This window comes from Anolis carolinensis, unplaced genomic scaffold, assembly GCF_035594765.1.
Source record: "Anolis carolinensis isolate JA03-04 unplaced genomic scaffold, rAnoCar3.1.pri scaffold_10, whole genome shotgun sequence".
NCBI lineage: Eukaryota > Metazoa > Chordata > Lepidosauria > Squamata > Dactyloidae > Anolis > Anolis carolinensis.
The window spans coordinates 26,788,336-26,806,358 of NW_026943821.1; the positions used below are offsets into that span (position 1 = coordinate 26,788,336).

The window sequence follows — 18,023 nt, forward strand, 5'->3', positions numbered from 1 at the left end:
TGATTAAGAATGATACCCTGTGTCCTCAACACACAGAGAACTACATCCTATCTATATCCGAACCTTTAAATAAGAAATCCAGTAGTCGTCATCTGCTCGCCCACAGAAAACCATATTTAATAATCTAGAGCTGATGTGGTCTATCCAATGCAATGTTCTGAACCAGCACCCCAAATAACCCCACGAACAGGCCTAAAAATGAAGACACCAAGGAAAAAATGTGTTGGTTGGGCTGTGCTATTATTTGTAGTAGTAACAGTGAGGCCGCAGATCATATTTTAGTTCTTGCGGATCACTGGTCATCCACGGACCACAGGTTGGGAACCACAGTTTCAGACCCATATGTATGTCCTTTTATCTTAAAGGTATCAGAACAACATGCATTTCCACCACAAAAAACAAGTGCGGGAGGCAACACTGCCTGCTTGGGAGGAGCTAAGATAAACAGCCAAGACCCTTTAAATTTAGAAATTTATTTTGTTTAATCCACAAGCTTTATAATAGCTTTAAGTTCTTTTAGAAAAACAAAAACCCAGTGAGAACATGACAATATCCAAAGTTCAGGTCCTTAAGCTTTCAGAGATCCACACTCTAAAAGTTACACACTATTCCAAAGGACCACAACAAGACCAAAAGGAAAAAAACCCTATGGATGGGGCAACAACAACATTTCACAAACAAAAATGTATGCCAAATTCTGCTGAGACTGCTGATTGTGGGAACTGCCTTTTCAAAAATAAAAAAAACCAAACAGGAAAGGACAGGTGAAAGACATAAGGTACAAATGCAAATTCCAGTGTTCCAAATAAACCCATTAAACCGCCATAAGCATGTTGGGCTCTGGCAAGCCACAGGTCAAGATGTAGGTACCTTCTTCAAATGTTAATTCTAATCTTAAACCAGAAGATAATACAGGCAAACACAGAAAAACCTGGGCCTTTGCAAGTATTCCTATGTAATTTCTTTGATAGTTGTGTGTACAGACCATATAAGGCCTCGAAGAAGAAACTAGATCCGAATCACCATAAACATTTGCACTATGGTATTTAGAGAAATTGTTGGGTCCGACAGCCTTGTTTGAAAGCCCTTCGGGGAAGAAGGGGGGAGGAACTTTTACTGCTTAAGAACATTCTTGTGAAACTGTGTCAACTGTCATAGGAAATCACTAGGTATGCTGTGAATGCATTTTCTGTCATGAAGATCCATGCCCTTTTTGGAAAAACATGGCAAACTTCAACCTAGCAATTACAACCAATGTTAAAGTCTAAAGCTCAAACACATTTTAGCAATTTGAAATTGAAATCTTGAGTACAAACCAAATAAAATGTACACTTTTATCAAAAGCTGCTTCAGCTTAGGATGGCGGGGACACCTGTGCCTTCCTCATCGATCTCAGAGCCTTCTCGCGCAGGTGTTTTTCCAAGTCATCCAGGTTATCCTCTGCTTCGCTCTCAGTCTCCTGAATGTAATGGAAAGTGAGGAATTACATTTAGAATCACGGTATAGGCAACATTATGCAAATGGGCATAAGGGTCCTGCTAACTAGGCACACCACCCTGGCCTAATAATAATTAAAAAAACTTTATTTGTATTCCACCCTATCTCTCCAAGGGGACTCAGGGCTGATTCCAATATACAACAGCAAACATTCAATGCCTCTGTAAACAAACAAATACTGACATAAAATCCCAGAGAAACCCCGCATATAAAAATAAGATTAAAACCTAACACTAAATTAAAGCCTAACATCATCAAATTACATGCAGTCAGACAAAATTATATAATAACTTAAAATCCAAACAAACATCCACATTAATTTACAACTATGTAAGAGGAGAACAGCAGCAGGAAGAAGAAAAGGGCCATGGGGACAGTGGCTTTGAAATAGTAAAGGTCACTGCTTGGCGCTTGCAGATTTTGCCTGTCGCCTTTAATGCACTCCTGCAAGCATCCAGCAAGAGCATGAGAAACTCTAGTTTGAAGAGTTCAATGCAATTTTGTAAAATTATCAATTTTGATTAAAATTTATGTATATATTATAAATTTATATCATTGTCTCTAAATCCAAACCCCAATCTCCTGTCAAAGCACAACAAACTGCAGCCTTCCAGGTGTTATTGCATCACAACTCCCATCAGCTCTAGTCATGATGTTAAATGATGAGTACAGGAGGGCCACATAAAAGGACATGGCAGGTTTCGAGTTTAACATATGTGATCTAGAATAATATTGGAAGAAATAGGCACATTTCATATGAATTGCACTTTAAAAGTTGTCAGATACCACTCATTCTTGTGGGAGGAAATTGTATAGTTTTAAAACATGCACTGTGAAGAACGTTGTTATGTGTCCTGAATCTTCCACCATTCAGCAGGGGCTCCATATTGTCCTTATTTTCTTAACTATGACAGATTGTAAAAGACCGCAGGACATACCCATGAGCACACAATGCACATTCCTTATCATACAGGAAAGATGCAAGCTTTATAAGCAATACTATAGTGGTTCTGCCCTGGTTTCTGAACATTTAACCAAGTTAATCAGCATTCAAAGTCCTCACTACAACATGCAATACAGAAATTGTTTTTATATACAGTAGAGTCTCACTTATCCAACATAAATGGGCCAGCAAAATGTTGAATAAGCGAATATGTTGGATAATAAGGAGAGATTAAGAAAAAGCCTATTAAACATCAAAATAGGTTATGATTTTACAAAGTAAGCACCAAAACATCATGTTATACAACAAATTTGACAGAAAAAGTAGTTCATTACACATTAATACTATGTAGTAATTACTGTATTTACGAATTTAGCACCAAAATATCACGATGTATTGAAAACATTGACTACAAAAATGCGTTGGATAATCCAGAACGTTGGATAAGCGAGACTCTACTGTATATATAAATACACAATAGTCACCTTTTTGGGCTCTACATTTTTCTCTGGGCCCTCCTCTGCAGAGGCAGCAACGATAGCCGTTGCAGCCGCTACAGCAGCCTTCTCTTTCTTATGCTTTTTGTGCTTCTTGTGCTTTTTATCCTTTTTGTGTTTCTTATCCTTCTTCTTCTTCTTCTTTTTGCCCCCACCTTCTTGATCAGAATTCTGTAAAATCAAACAGAATTTAAAACATTTATTAGTCACTTCTCCACATCATACCTAAAACAAAAGAAAACATCTACAGTGCAAAGCAATACATTTAAAGGCAATCAACTGGCAAAGGCCATTTGTTTCTAGAAGGACGCAAACAAGGCCTGCACAGCTGAAATAAAAGCTGGTTCATCACATAAACACGCTAGGGATCGAGTTGTAATAAAGTAGTTGTGGGTATAACGTTGGCAGACATGTTTACAGCTGCATTAACAAAACTAAACATTTCCGCAGTCAGCTGAAGAGCATGGTTGATTAATTCCGAGTGCATAGACTGAAAAGAAGCCTCTAGAAGGTACGCACCCTTCCTGGGGATGGACTTGGTGTTGGACTTTTAGCCTTCTTTGCAGCTGCTGGTGGAGACCAGTGAGCAGGTGATCGAGACCGAACGGGTGATTCGGGCGCTGGATGTTTCTTCGGGGGAGGTTCAGGTGATCCTGAAGCAGACCCGGATGAAGATCCCCTTCTCACAGAGTGTGGACTTGGCGGGGAAGCCCTAAGAAAGAGAGAGCACATTCACAAATGAAGTACATAATATAACAATCTGCTTTTTATATTTATTACATCTGTATGAAATTTGAAGTCGTAATCAATTTCTAAGTTTGCATGTCTGATCTAGAATTATGCAGACTGAAATCCCCCCAGCTTCAGGAAAATGCATTTGTATGACGGTCATGACGCTTTGAGTAGGATTGCAAAGAGGAAATTAAAAAAATACAGAGTTTCAAAATAATGGACCCAATTTCAAAGCAGTATCTTTCACAATGTAAACAAAACGTTGACAAAAAGTTTCACAAAAAGTTACAAATAGGTTACTATGTTATCGAGTTTTATTGACCATGTTGAGTCAGAAATAAATCTAAAAAAAAATTACTCCACAAGCTGGGAGAGGCATTTGAAACTCTATGTCCCTTACTTTCAAGTGGAAATAATTTTAGTCATGGGCAGCTCATGGTTGCAGAGATTTAACAATTTCAAATCAGGTCCATCTTTTTTGAAACACTCTGAATTACCTGGAAAAGTGTATTAAAAAAATTAGCTGATGTGTACTCTGAAATCTGATTTAAGTAAATCAGATATAATTTGCCAAATAGTCACTGTTGAATGTTTTTATGTTGAATGTTTTTATATTGTGGAATGATATTTTAAATTGCAAGTTGCTCGGAGCACTCTGGTAGAGAGCAACTAATTAAGAAATAAAGTGAAGTGAAGTGAAACCTCACATCCAAAATAAGATAATGGGATTGTTAGAGTTGACAATGTACCCAACACTGTCCATTGGTATATAACCCATTACCAGCCTTCTATCTGACACTAAATGACTTACTTTTTCGACTTTTTGGGCTCTGGGGTCCTGGAGACTCTCCTGATGGGCCTCGTGCTTGGAGACGGAGACTGCCTTCGCTGGGGTGACGGTGAAGCTCCCCTGCGTAGCAAAGGGGGGCTTGCGGAGGTGCGGGAGGGCCTGGGCTGTGGGGAAGGAGAATGCCGTTTGTTCTGCACGGGGGCTTCGCGGCTGGACCGACTGGGAGGAGACCCTTTCCTGTGCTTGGAAGATACCGATGGAGAACGTCTCTTTGGAGGAGGAGAGCTCCTTGGCTTTGGGGGAGGAGAGCGAGAGACTCTGAGCTTAGTCTGCGGAGAAGGAGATGCCCTTCTCTTGGGAGGAGGAGAAGACGTCCTTCTCTTGGGAGGCGGCGAAGGAGAGTATCTTCGCTGGATTGGAGGAGAGTATCGCCTGGGCGTTGGAGAGTGCCGGCGAGGGGGTGGCGACGGGGACCTGAGACATAACACGGAAGAGGACAGGTTAGGAGATGCATCCAGATATTCTCAAATATAGGTGAAACAAATGGCACTCATGTATCACTACAGAAAGAGATCGGGAGGTTTATGCATTATACTAAAGAATTCCATAAGTTTTCTAAAGTATTTTTATTCTCTGCAGTATTTTAACCACTGGCTTCACACTATCCTTATCTGCTGGTTGTACAGTAGAGTCTCACTTATCCAACATAAACGGGCCGGCAGAATGTTGGATAAGCAAGTATGTTGGATAATAAGGAGGGATTAAGGAAAAGCCTATTAAACATCAAATTAGGTTATGGTTTTACAAATTAAGCACCAAAACATCATGTTATACAACAAATTTGACAGAAAATGTAGTTCAATATGAAATAATGCTATGTAGTAATTACTGTATTTACAAATTTAGCACCAAAATATCACGATTTATTGAAAACATCGACTACAAAAATGCGTTGGATGATCCAGAAAGTTGGATAAGTGAGACTCTACTGTATTTAGTTTTGTTTTCAAATCTGTAATCCACATTTTGAAATTTCTGATAGGAGGTATTATTACCATATTTCATCACATAATAGCCACACATTTTATCCCTTTTTCAATTGAAAAAGAGGTGTAGCGTGACTATTATGCCATGAAAAAATGCCTTTGAACCCCCAAGACACACGGAGAAGAAAGATGAATGATCTTGCCTCAAAGAAACAGGTTTTTTAACTGCCTTGCCAAGGAAGGAGGAGAAAGGAGGAGAAAAGATTCCCCTCTCTGCCTCCCTCCTTTCTTTTAAAACAAGGCAGTTTACAGAAACTGAAATGATGCTCTTTGGAGAAAGGAGGGAAGGTCCGAATTCCAATTTCATAGTTTTTAAACTGACTTGTCTTGGGAGAAAGAAGGGAAATTAGCCCCAAACAGCTCTGCGACTATTATGTGAGGAACACAAAAAATACCAATTTTGCCACCCCCAAAATCAAGGTGCAACTATTACAAGGTGAAATACAGTATATAATGTATAAAAATGAAAAGACTGAAACAGCTTCACTAACTAAGCAAATCCTTTTTTAAAGTTTAGTAGTCTTAAATGAATCCTGATGCCTGCATCAAATCTGGCAGGTTAATTATAGTTTATTATATGTGAAATAAGATTTTAAAGGAAATATGTATTCCATACAGACAGAAACAGTCTCACCTCCGCCGTGGTGGTGAAGGTGACCTACGCCGCCTTGGAGGAGGAGGGGGAGACGGAGTACGTCGTCTTCTGGCAGGAAGTGGTGAAGGACTTCGCCTCCTCCGGCTGAAGGAAGAACACAGGCAAAAAAAACCTTAACATACCCTGTAGCTAATATGCAGGGAAGGTTCTTCAGAGTGGATTTCTGAAGACATTGACAAAACACTACCTTAGCTGTCAATTGCTGTTATCCTTTAGTAAAGTCTCTACAAACAAGTATAATAGTGGAATCATATTATGGCATTACTGTGCCTTTTTGGGTACCCAATAAACCAGCAAAACATTTTGGGTTTCTGATTATATGAAACGTGCTTAGATTATTGGAAAAGCTTGGGTGTGTGTCTAAGCTCACAAATGACTAACATGCATATGCATGAATAGACAGTCTTGTAAATATTATGTAAAACATTTAGGAATAAAGCGTTGGAATTTTAGGAGGCATACAGGCAACATTTCCTGCAATCTTCAGGTCCTCTTTCATCCAAACGCAAATTATCCAATCACCACCCATTTAGCAAGTAATTACAGTCCGTTCACCAAGGCATTGATGGATAAAACAGGGCACTGATGCTGACTAACCCACTTTACAGTGGTGTGTGCCATTAAAACATTAATTTAATTCCTCAAAAAGTAGCACTAGCTGTACAGCAGTAGCAGGCCTTTTTAAAAATCCTTCTTCGCTGATTAGATGTGAAGCAGCTCCAACAGAAGAAGTTAGCAACAAAAATCTGTCCAATGGAACACAAATGTATCAGTTTTAACCAGATTACTCTCAGACATGTCCAGCTTGTTTTGGAGAGCAAAAACCATTATCTTCACTTCCCTATGACACTCCTATTGGGTTTTTTTTGTCACAAAACCATAGAAAACACAAAATAGGCTATGCCAACAATAAACAAATTTGTTCTAAAGTTGTTTTAAAACATATTCCTATTTAGCAGAATACCTGCTAACTGACCTTTTAACAACTGGCGACTGCCACCTCTTTCCCATCTGCATCCTGACAGCAGTAAAAGGAGGGAAAATGACAGGTCAAACATCCCACAGATTTACTTGCAAGGATGAAGTAGTAAGTGGAAAGACAGCAAAAGCTGCAGCTCTAAGCAACTGAACAAACTCTTTCTGCTGACCCCAAATAATCTCACCAGAAGGTATTTGAGTGAATCATATATAGAAGACCAGAAATCTAACAGCTGATATGGAAGTGACACAGTTTGCAAAGATTCAACTCGGAGCTCACACAGTTTTAAAGCAAAACTAGTCCTAGCTGCCAAGAGTATCTGCCATCACTTGTAAATGCCATTATGTGAGTGCCAACAAGGGATCGTACCGAGGGGAAGACTCCTTTGGCCACTTTCGCGGAGATGGAGATGGGCTGCGAGAATGCGAATGCCGCCTGCGTCTACCCACTTCACCATTCTTTACATTTGACTTTTTGGGTCGCTCCTCTTCAGAGGAAGATGAAGAGCCAGAATCTATTCAAAAAATGAAGATGGTCTTATTAAAATGTAATGTGAGAGTAATATTTAATGCATTCAAATTACTTGTGATATTAAGTTTTCAACAATACTTTATGAAGCAGCCAGTTGTGTCCTAAATTCTGCTTCAAGTTTTCTATAGTCAAACCCTATGAATGAACCTCCAAAATAAATATGCATCAAGCTTTCATAATGACTAATTAAACAATTATGTAACTGTGATTAATTAACATCATAACAAATCTGTGTTCTATTTTTAAATATTCCTCATCTGTAGGGAAGCACATGAATCCTCCCCTCTCCATTTTGCTCATACTCATCCACATCTCCCCCAAAAGATTTTGAAGAACCAGATACTTTAAAAGTAAATAAATCTATCAATATCTGTTGTGCCTCAAGATGATAAACTATAAGGTACTGTACCAGAGGAAGACTGCTGGTTCTGTCTTCTATATTGTCGCCTTTGCTGCACAGAATCTGCAGCTGCCATTTTACCACCTTTGTCTTCTTCTGCAAAACATAATTTTTAAAAAAATTAAAGGACTATATTTAGAACTTGCCCCAAATTAATAGTAATAGAACAGAATAAATTTCATATTTCTCAAACAACATTTTCAGGAATCCCTGTTTTCTTTTCTTGCAGAATTCTGCGATAGCACTTTTAAGGATTTTTATTTTATTCTGTATTTAAGCATGGGCTTTCCTTATATCTTTACCCTGTTCTTATGCTGGTATTTTATCTGCTGAAAGTAATATATATATGGATTATTTCTGTATAAAAGATGGAAAGGTAAGAAACTTACCAGACTCTGACAACTCTACTTTTCTAGGCTTTGGTGCTGGAGAGGGGGACTCCCTTTTTTCAATACTTTTATGTTTGGGAGCTGAAATGAAACACATAAATAAAATTGTAAGGAATAGTGACTATCAGAGATATAGAAAAATTATGTTTATAGTACAAATTGATTATTGTTTAGCTGAAAGGAAGAGAAGTGTTCCATCTTTCAGATTACTTCATATTTTGAAATCCTGCATGTACACAAAATGGATTATCTTAGAGATAGGAGCCAAGTATGAACACAGAATTAATTTACGCTTCATATACACCTCACTTAGAATCCTGTGTTTTGGATTTGAATTCTATTGACGGTACACGCTGATCTTTGTACCCTGTGTTCTGGTGTATGTTTATGTTTTTTATTGTATGTATTTTAGGTTAACATGTTTTGACATTGCTACGCTAGCATAGCATTGGAGTACACTGCACCCTGTCTCAAACTGTTATTTTATACATGACGTTTTAATAATTTTGTGCATAAAACATAGTTCGTATATATTAAACTATCTGAAAGCAAAGGTTTCACTATAACAGCCACTTGACAATATTTATGTAATTCATTCCACCAAGATATTATAAACCTCACTACTCCAATACATATGAGCACATTTGGAGTGTAGAACCAGAATCCAATCTCTATTCAGCCTATCAACTGTTATGCAGGTCAGTGGCAAAAACTCGATGGACAACATGACAGAATTTCAAATTCACTTCCATTTACCTGAGGTTCTACTGGGAGAAACAGAGCTTCTGGTTTTTCTAACACGACTTGATTGCTGAGGTGTTGGAGATCGCCGTGGTTTTGGAGGTGGACTGAGCTGTGGGGAGGGCCGATGTCTTCGTCTAGGAGGACTTGCAGAAGGAGACAGTCTACGGGTTTTACGAGGAGGACTAGATACGACTCTCTTAGGTGGCTTCTTTGGTGGAGATCGGGAACGGGAGGAGGATGAAGAGGAACTGCTTCCTGACAGAGATGCTGATGATCGTCTCCTCCTACAACAATCACATACAATAAACACATGGCTTGACACCCTTTACGAGTTTGCTCTATTTTCTCAAACACACAAAACAAGGCTTCCATAGAAAGTTCAGGACAACTTTAATTTTCATGTTTCCACATTTTCAAAGTTACAATATTACTTAATTCTTTCAAGTTCAAATACTAGGGATTCCAGCTGTCAATTAAAGATTCTTACCGCCTCACAGGAGACCTGCTTCTTCGGTGTCTTGGTGGCGGTGGAATACGTCGTGGTGGGGTTCGCCTCCGAGGAGATGGCCGTCGTCTTGGGCTGGGCCGTCTTCTTGGCGAGTAAGACCTTTCAATGCAATTCAGGGAAAATTAGATAGTAAACAGCTACTTCCTTAGTTATAAAATCAAAGCTTTGCCAAATCTGTATGGAAAGAGATTTTTATTATCTGTGAGGCAGGCAACATGGGACCACGTGGAGTAATTAAAAAAATCTTGGCACCATGCACTGAAATGTGCATAATGGAGAAAAAGCTGATTCCCAGAGTCCTCCATAACTACGTCTAAAGAAGCTTTAAGATTATAAAAGGGCAACTGGAGGGACAGCACCCAATTCATGAGGAAACCAAACTATGAATCTTCATAGAATTATAAAAGAACACTGGTGGATGAAGCTTCATATCATGTAAACCAGGAAAACCATATTCTAAACTGAGAAAATTTTTTAATCCTCTGACCTGGATCGTGATCTGTGGCGCCTTCTTGGTCTTGAATGAGATGGAGAGCGAGAGCGCGACTTTGACCTCGACTTGGATCGGGACGGAGATCTCGGGCGAGTCTTCTCTTTTTCTTTCTCCCTTTCTTTCTTTGAAATTCTTTCTGGAGTTACTTCCTTAGTGTCTGGCATGGGCTCGATTTTGGGGACTTTCAGAATATCACTATTGAAATAAATATTTGAAATTTAAGCATGGCTACTGAAGAATATTTACAGGCTTCAGTATGCAAAGCTTCACCAAATCACTGATCACAGTTCATGCCCAAAAGTTAGCAACTGCTATAATGAGAACCATTTTCATTTTGAGCTTTTCAGATTTTTCCAGTGCCATCTAGCTATTTTCAATATATACTTACATAATGTGAACAAGCCAGAATATTATTTTAGTTTTATTTTTTAGCACAACGGAATCTTTCTGAATTAGGCTTTAAAGTTTCCCACAAATTTCCCATAGTATTTATAATGCGCGAAGAATAAAATAGTAAGCAACCATGCAAATTACCTAGTAGATGTGGCCTCTTGGATCAACGTTTCTTTTATTTTAATTGAAGGTTCTGGCTCAGGAGTCTCTTCTTTCTTCTCCGGCAGAGGGGTGACGCTACGGCTTTTAGCTGTGTGATGTGGGGATCGCGAATGGCTGTGTTTCCTTTCCTTCCTCACAGGGGATGCACGTCTTCTAGGGGATGGAGTCCTTGATTTGCGTCTAGAATAACATTAACCTATGTTAAGCTGATAACTACATTTTAATAAGGATTTATGACCAATCACAAAGACATTTTGCTTTAGGAGTATTCATCCAATGGTTCCTCCACCACTTCTAAATTTTAAAGATACCATGGTATCCAACACTAAACACAGTGAAACTAAGCTTAACATTTAGGGTGTAAGTTGTAAAACATTATTGTCTCAAAGAAAGGTTTGATAATACAGTTCTTCTAGAAAAGAATTCAATAACTTCACAACATGTTTTGCTCATACTCCATAATACAATACTAATTAACACAGAAATAAGTAATACCTTCTAGGACTTCGAGATCGATCCCTCTTTTCCCTATTCTCTTTATCTTCCTTGTCTCTCTTATCCTTGTCTTCATCTTGTTTCTTCATCGAAGCCAATTTTTCCTGTTCAATCTGAAACAAATATTAATATGCCCTTAATTCAGAAATCTACATAAAGAAATAAATATTGACTTATATATAATTCTGCAATTACACTAATCAGAACTTCACTTTCTACAGCACCATGCAACAGTGGTAATGGAAGTCAGGTAAAATATTTTTACCAAGGAATTTATTCCCAATTTACAGATAATGCACCAGAATATATAAAACCCTTCCTTAAGCCATGATATAAAATTACACAGCATCCTATCAACCAGCTATACCTGTCTCTGTTTTATCTCTTCTTTCTTCAGTTCCAAAAAGGCAGATGGAATGCCAGCAATGTTCTCCTGTGCGCTCAATAGCAACGGCCACAGTTCTCCCATAAACTCTCTAGCATTTTTCCCATTCAAAAATCCAGTCAAGTTGATTTGCATCATTTTCGAATCTGGATTCTGCAAAGAGACATGACAGGAAGAAACACCGGTTATTTGAAAAAACAAAACCAGGTAAGTCATTTTAATTTTGCCTCAGTCTTCTACCATGGGGCTAGAGTATGCTATGCTCATTGACAGTTTTTAAAACTTGCCCTACAGGTTGCTCAATAATTATAGTTCCAAGAGATACCACATTTCTTTTGCTTTACCATTACATTTGAAATGGCCTGTTAATCCTTTGTGGATTTCATAAATATTTTGGTCTGTGCAGCCATTACAACTGAGGCTATGAATTTGGTGTTGCAGCATCACAATGGTTTGTGTTAAGTGTCTGTGTAATTAACGTTCTAAGCATTCTTCCCCAATATTCTTTGGTACTGATGGTTTAATTCTTTTATTTTTCTTTCATGGTCAAAAGCTGTACAGGCAACATCACAGAATCATCACCTAAAATACACTCAATGTCCTGCTATGAAAACTGAACAAGAATTTATGCATGCATTGTCTTACTTTCACCAGAAAACAATTCTAAGACCTCGTCAACTAGCTTACAATATAAAAGCTGCTAGATTATTTAAATGAGAATTATGTATTGCCCACAAAGGATTAAGAGGTCAAAAGTGGCTCACAGTACAGGTGGACATATTAGTTCTAACATTGTTGGTCAAAGCAACAAGGTCCATAGAACAAGCACAGCTCAACAGCACAAAGCAAGTACAGATTCCAGGTGTCTTCTGTTTCTTCTTGGAACTTGGAGGGGTTTGGAATCGCCAAGTCCCCTGTAGAGAAAGATGTTCCCTTGGCTTGCTTCCGACTCCCTACTGCAACTCAACCACCTTGAGTTTAATGTTATACCATTTATCTAAATTGCAAAAGACGAACAAGCAATAATGAGTACACAACCACAAAAAGGAAAAATTGTTTTAAAAGTTCTACGTTACAGTCATGCTTTCTATGTAGGGGATCGAAACTGCGTATTTAGGTTGTATTACAATAATATATACTAGCAAATGACTAATTAATAAGAATTCTTACTTTACTTAGCTGATTCCCTTAACCTCTTTCTGACCAGCTGAATTTTCTGCACAGGTATATAAAACATTGCAAATATGAATGTTTGAAACATAATCTCACATTCAGGTATACAGTGACTTTTTTTTGTTCCTTCCAAGAGCAATACATTTCTCAGTTGAAATGTCAACTGTTCAGTCAAATGATACAAGATGAATTATTTGGAAGAAAGATTGAGCATAAAGTATATCAGCACAAGAGCATTTTGGCAATAATTAAAAAGAAAAGACTACGGCCTTGGGATGCAGTGGCAGACTGAGAAGAATAAAAGATGGGAGTTTTTCATGAACTCTATCTCATTTATGCAGTTCATGATCTATAATAATACTAATACTAATAATAATAATATAAACTTTATTTATATACCGCTCTATCTCCTCGAGAGAACTCATAACATGGAACTACTTCAGTGGGACAATCCAGGCACCTTACCTCTGACTTAAGTAGGAGGTTTGTTGTACCTCTAAGTTTTCTTTCTATATTGCCCTATAGTGTAGCTTTACTGCAATTAATGTATCATTCCTCCCCACCCCGGTTGAAAACATCCATAGATCTAAAAACAGTAAGTATCTACTAAATGTGTCTTACCAATTTAGATCTGCACCTCATGCTTTACAGTTAACCTGATTTAATTCACAACAATTTAAAGAGCAGTGTAAAGGTTTGCCCAATTGCTTTCTGCTGGATGCTTTGTCTTTTTTTTTTCCGGCCACTTTACACAACTCACCTCCAAACACACACTGCATCATCAAGGGAGTTGGTCAGAGCGACATTGGACACTCACTCTGCTGTGACCTAATAAGGTGATGGTGCTATACTTCAGACGCAAGGAATAACTTCCATTTTGGTTCAGGCCTTTTAAATCATAAATCACATCATCATTAGAAAATTGCTGTCAAAGTAGCTTAACATGTAACAGCAAAATCAACACAGCAAGTCTTGATTTTTCACCTGAGCAGTTCTGCAAATTACGCACCTTCACTAAAACTGTCAACCTTACAAAATGTTTTACAAAGTGACTTTTTTTCTCAATACATTCTGTAACAAAACCCCTCCTAATTTCATCAACTGTTTTTGACAGAATTTCACTTTCCACAGAATTACACAATATATTCATAACATATAAATATAGCCACAGTAAAATCATTACCTTCACTTCCAGCTGGTTGAATATAAATTCAATTACCACATCATCTTCAAACCCAAGGATTTCTGTTACTCTTTTTGTTATCCATGGCTTGATTACTTCGAGGTTTACTTTGCTCATGTCCACCTGTATTGTCAAGACAAAAACGTTATATATTCAATTCTCTTTTGTTCAGTAACTGTAAATTCTTAATGGTAAAATATTTGTATGAGAACCATGCATAAACAGAACAGTTCTTTGCAAGTAGAAGCCAGTAGTAGCAGCTTTGGTGTATGGAGAAAGGAAACACATAGAGGTAAAATCTTTGGAGGGAATGACAGCTTCCAATTGCTTCTCAGCTGTAGAGCTGCACGTGACTTCCTTCCCTAAGGCTTAGACTCAAGAGCTCTGCGGGTCACACCAAAGACTTGTGAGGGCTGCATCCGGCCCCCAGATCACATGTTGTGCAGGCCTGTTCTAAACGGACACTCCAGCGCTGTTATGAATTACCTATGTACATTGTCAAGTAACATTCTTTCTTGAGAAAGTATGACTGAAACAATTTAACTGTTTAAAAATGATACTATTTCTTCATTTGTACCCTGCCAATTCAAGTTTGCACAGGTACAGCAAACCAACACTTGTACTAATCACAGTTCAAAGAAACACTTTAAATCTAGGCTTTTTATGTATAATCCTAATTCCAAATTAGTGAATTCAAAACCCTAACATCTATATCAAGAGGTGAAATGCACAATTGTGGCTAGATGCGAAACCCCCCATCCCCAGCAAGATCATCACTTATAGATCATAATCACCTTTTTAAGAAACAAATGAACTACATATTGTAGAAGTTAATTTTTTTTATAATTTTTTAAAACTTGAAATAGTCTTCTGGTTAATTTCAGGTTAGTTAGTGGACCTTTTTTTTTTTTTTTTTACATTTTTGGGAGCTGATATGACCCCCCCCCCAGGGGTCCTGGAGCAGGAAAATTAAATTGGACACATAGAAGACAACAATCACAATTTCCCATTCAAAACATTTTTTAAAAATCTGTTTGAATAATAAAATGTTACAAATTGAGCATACCTTCTTTTCTAGACATTCTGCAAATTTGAGTTGCTTTAGTAGCTTCTTCTGTTTGTTGCTGAAGCGGTTGTCCTGTTCTGCGCTTGTCCCCTATAAGGAAAAATACATCAAATTTATTTATTTTTTAGTAAGCATTACACTTCCCCATAATACAGACTTCCATGTGGTAATTAGGTCAAGAACGGTCTATAGAACAATTTGACAACATTCATTTCTAGACAAATGTATGCTGAAGATACACGAAAGGTGACAGCAGCCTCCCCCAATAAAAGTTAAATATGACCCCACATCTTGACACCACTAAATCATCTTGAACACCATACTACATTTAATAATAATATCTAAATATGAGATCTCAAATGTTATATGAACTCATTTAAAACTTAATATTATTATATGATGTGATTTTAATGTTGAAGACTATAAAGAAACAGCTTATACTGTTGCGAAGTTAGAGAAAGCAACTACAGATACTTTTTAAAAAAATCTAGTAATGAATCATTTGGAAAGCTACAAGAAAACTGCATTTACTAATTGTAGGACAAATATGCTTACAATGCCTGTGCATATGAATGTGTAAATTCAAACTACATGTACTAAAAATTAGGTTCTTTACTTGATGGATTTGGGATAAACACGTGGATAGCAAGATATTTTATATGATACTACCGGTATCTGTGATTCCAATTTAAAGTTGAAACAATGTACTTGTTTGTTATGCTTTAATTGTTATCGTTTCACTTAAATTCATGGAAAATATTTTCATAACAAACTTGCCACTCATTCCATGGTTATTTTTACAGAAATACAGGCAGTCACCTCATAATTAAAAATGGGGGTGAGACAAAAGGAAGCGACAGAAATCTACCCCTCTGACTGACACACAAATTCAACTGGCAAGCAAGCAGTGTCTGGTTCAAAAGTGTTTGCAGATATATTTCTGCAATTGTTAATCATTCTTGTTCTTGCTATCAGAAGACTTCATGATGTCCTCAAAAAGTCAGACTGACACAAATCGAGAACAGTGTTGTGTAATACTTGATCAAGGTCAAACTAGTGGTCAGCTGATAACATCTATAAATCAACATTAGTACTAACTGGCAGCTAGCATTAGTACTACTATGACAATGTTGGGGATAAAAAAATAATGCAATAATTTCAACAATTTTTCTCTAATACAAAAGAAGAACATACATTATACAGTAGAATCTTGCTTATCCAACGTAAACGGGCCGGCAGAACGTTGGATAAGTGAATATGTTGGATAATAAGGAAAGATTAAGGAAAAGCCTATTAAACATCAAATTAGGTTATGATTTTACAAATTAGGCACCAAAACATCATGTTATACAACAAATTTCACAGAAAAAGTAGTTCAATACACAGTAATGCTATGTAGTGATTACTGTATTTACAAACTTAGCACTAAAATATCATGATGTATTGAAAACATTAACTACAAAAATGCGTTGGATAACCCAGAACGTTGGATAAGCGAGTCTTGGATAAGTGAGACTCTACTGTACCACCAAAATGAATGGGGGTGGGGGAACATAATTACTAAAGCATTCCTAGAGATTGCTCCTGGTTTAATGCACAACGCAGTCAATATACTCAAACATTATGAGGTGAGTTGCTGTGAATTTTCTGAGCTGTATGGCCATGTTCCAAAAGTATTCTCTCCTGGCCACACAGCCCGAAAAACATACAACAACCCTTATTATTATTATTAGATCAGGCCTGGGCCCACTTCGGCCCTCCCTCGAGGCGTTTTGGACTTCAGCTCCCACAATTCCTAACAGTTGCTTTAGAAGGGCCGAAGTGGGCCTAGGCCTGATCTAGGGCCCTGTCCAGACAGCCCTATATCCCGGAATACCAAGGCAAAATATCCCACATTGAACTGGGTTATCTGAGTCCACACTGTCACATATTCCAACTCAAAGCAGATAACGTGGGATTTTATTCTTCTGTGTGGAAGGAGCCTGGGAAATTTATGAAGTGGGTCCAGGCCTATAGGCCTCTAGATCAGGCCTAGGCCCACTTAGGCCCTCCTTCGAGGCGTTTTGGACTTCAGCTCCCAGAATTCCTAACAGTCGCTGGAGAGAGGCCGAAGTGGGCCTAGGATCCCAGAATACCAAGGCAAACAAATCCCACATTGAACTGGGTTATCTGAGTCCACACTCAGTTAATGTGGGATTTTTTTTTCTTGTCAGGAGCGGCTTGAGAAACTGCAAGTCGCTTCTGGAGTGAGAGAATTTGCCATCTGCAAGGACGTAGCCCAGGGGACGCCCTGATGTTTTGATGTTTTTACCATCCTTGTGGGAGGCTTCTCTCATGTCCCCGCATGGAGCTGGAGCTGACAGAGGGAGCTCATCCGCGCTCTCCCCGTTCGAACCTGGCAGCTTTCAGGTCAGCAACCCAACCTTCAAGTCACATAATGTGACATAATGTGGGGTTTCCTGCCGTGATATTCTGGGCTATAGGGCTGTGCGGAAAGGCCCCTAGAGATGAAATTAAGTGGCGTGGCGAGGAAGGTGTCCGTCCTGCAAAGCCCGTCACGTGGGCCTTCTCCGTGAGGCGCGCTTCCCTCCCTGCGCGGCCGCCATTTTCTCCGCCTGGTCTCCTCACAGGAGTAGGCCGCGCGATGGAAAGAGGCGGCCAGCGGCGAGGGAGCGACCCCAGGCGGAGGCAGGCCAGGCAGGAGAAGCCCCGCGTTCGCCCATCCGTCCCGCGAAGCTCCCCGGCTCCCCACCCTCCCTCCCTCCCTGCCTCCCGCCCGGCCTGGCCCTCAGCGGCACTTACGCGGAAGAAGCCCGCGTCCATCTTGGCTCCTCCTGCCCGCCGCACAGATGCGTCCCGGCATGCAACGCGCGGCCCAAGGCCCTCACGACTGCATGGCAACGCCGTGACGTTGCCGGCCGGAGGCGGGACGAAAGGCAACCATCCAGCCAACCGGTGACTC

At 39.0% G+C, this 18,023-nt stretch overlaps 1 protein-coding gene across 5 annotated transcripts; it reads right to left on the minus strand.

Moving 5' to 3' along the window:
* Positions 1–457: 457 nt before the first annotated feature.
* Positions 458–18,007, minus strand: srrm1 (serine and arginine repetitive matrix 1). 5 transcript variants are annotated; one of them, XM_008120356.3, is made up of 18 exons: positions 17,864–18,007; positions 15,062–15,151; positions 13,996–14,118; positions 11,622–11,792; positions 11,255–11,367; positions 10,739–10,939; positions 10,199–10,399; positions 9,691–9,810; positions 9,216–9,487; positions 8,460–8,540; positions 8,080–8,166; positions 7,509–7,653; positions 7,137–7,178; positions 6,140–6,244; positions 4,481–4,933; positions 3,457–3,649; positions 2,926–3,108; positions 458–1,459 (listed from the first exon to the last, which is right to left on the minus strand). In XM_008120356.3, the coding sequence occupies exons 1-18, from the start codon at positions 17,882–17,884 to the stop codon at positions 1,355–1,357; spliced, it is 2,706 nt and encodes a 901-aa protein (XP_008118563.1). In that variant the 5' UTR covers positions 17,885–18,007; the 3' UTR covers positions 458–1,354. The 5 variants fall into 5 exon arrangements, with proteins under 5 accessions (XP_008118563.1, XP_003227241.1, XP_008118564.1 ...); XM_016997292.2 differs by having other exon boundaries at positions 1,315–1,463; XM_003227193.4 differs by lacking the exon at positions 7,137–7,178 and having other exon boundaries at positions 17,864–18,006.
* Positions 18,008–18,023: the final 16 nt, after the last annotated feature.

Coding starts and splice junctions, on each gene's coding strand:
- srrm1 (XM_008120356.3), bottom strand. CDS start 17,884: ATGGACGCGGGCTTCTTCCGC. Junction 10,400..10,738: donor CAAGAGGCCACATCTACTAG/GTAATTTGCATG, acceptor TTATTTCAATAG/TGATATTCTGAAAGTCCCCA. Junction 6,245..7,136: donor CAGTCGCCAGTTGTTAAAAG/GTCAGTTAGCAG, acceptor TTCTTCCTTCAG/CCGGAGGAGGCGAAGTCCTT.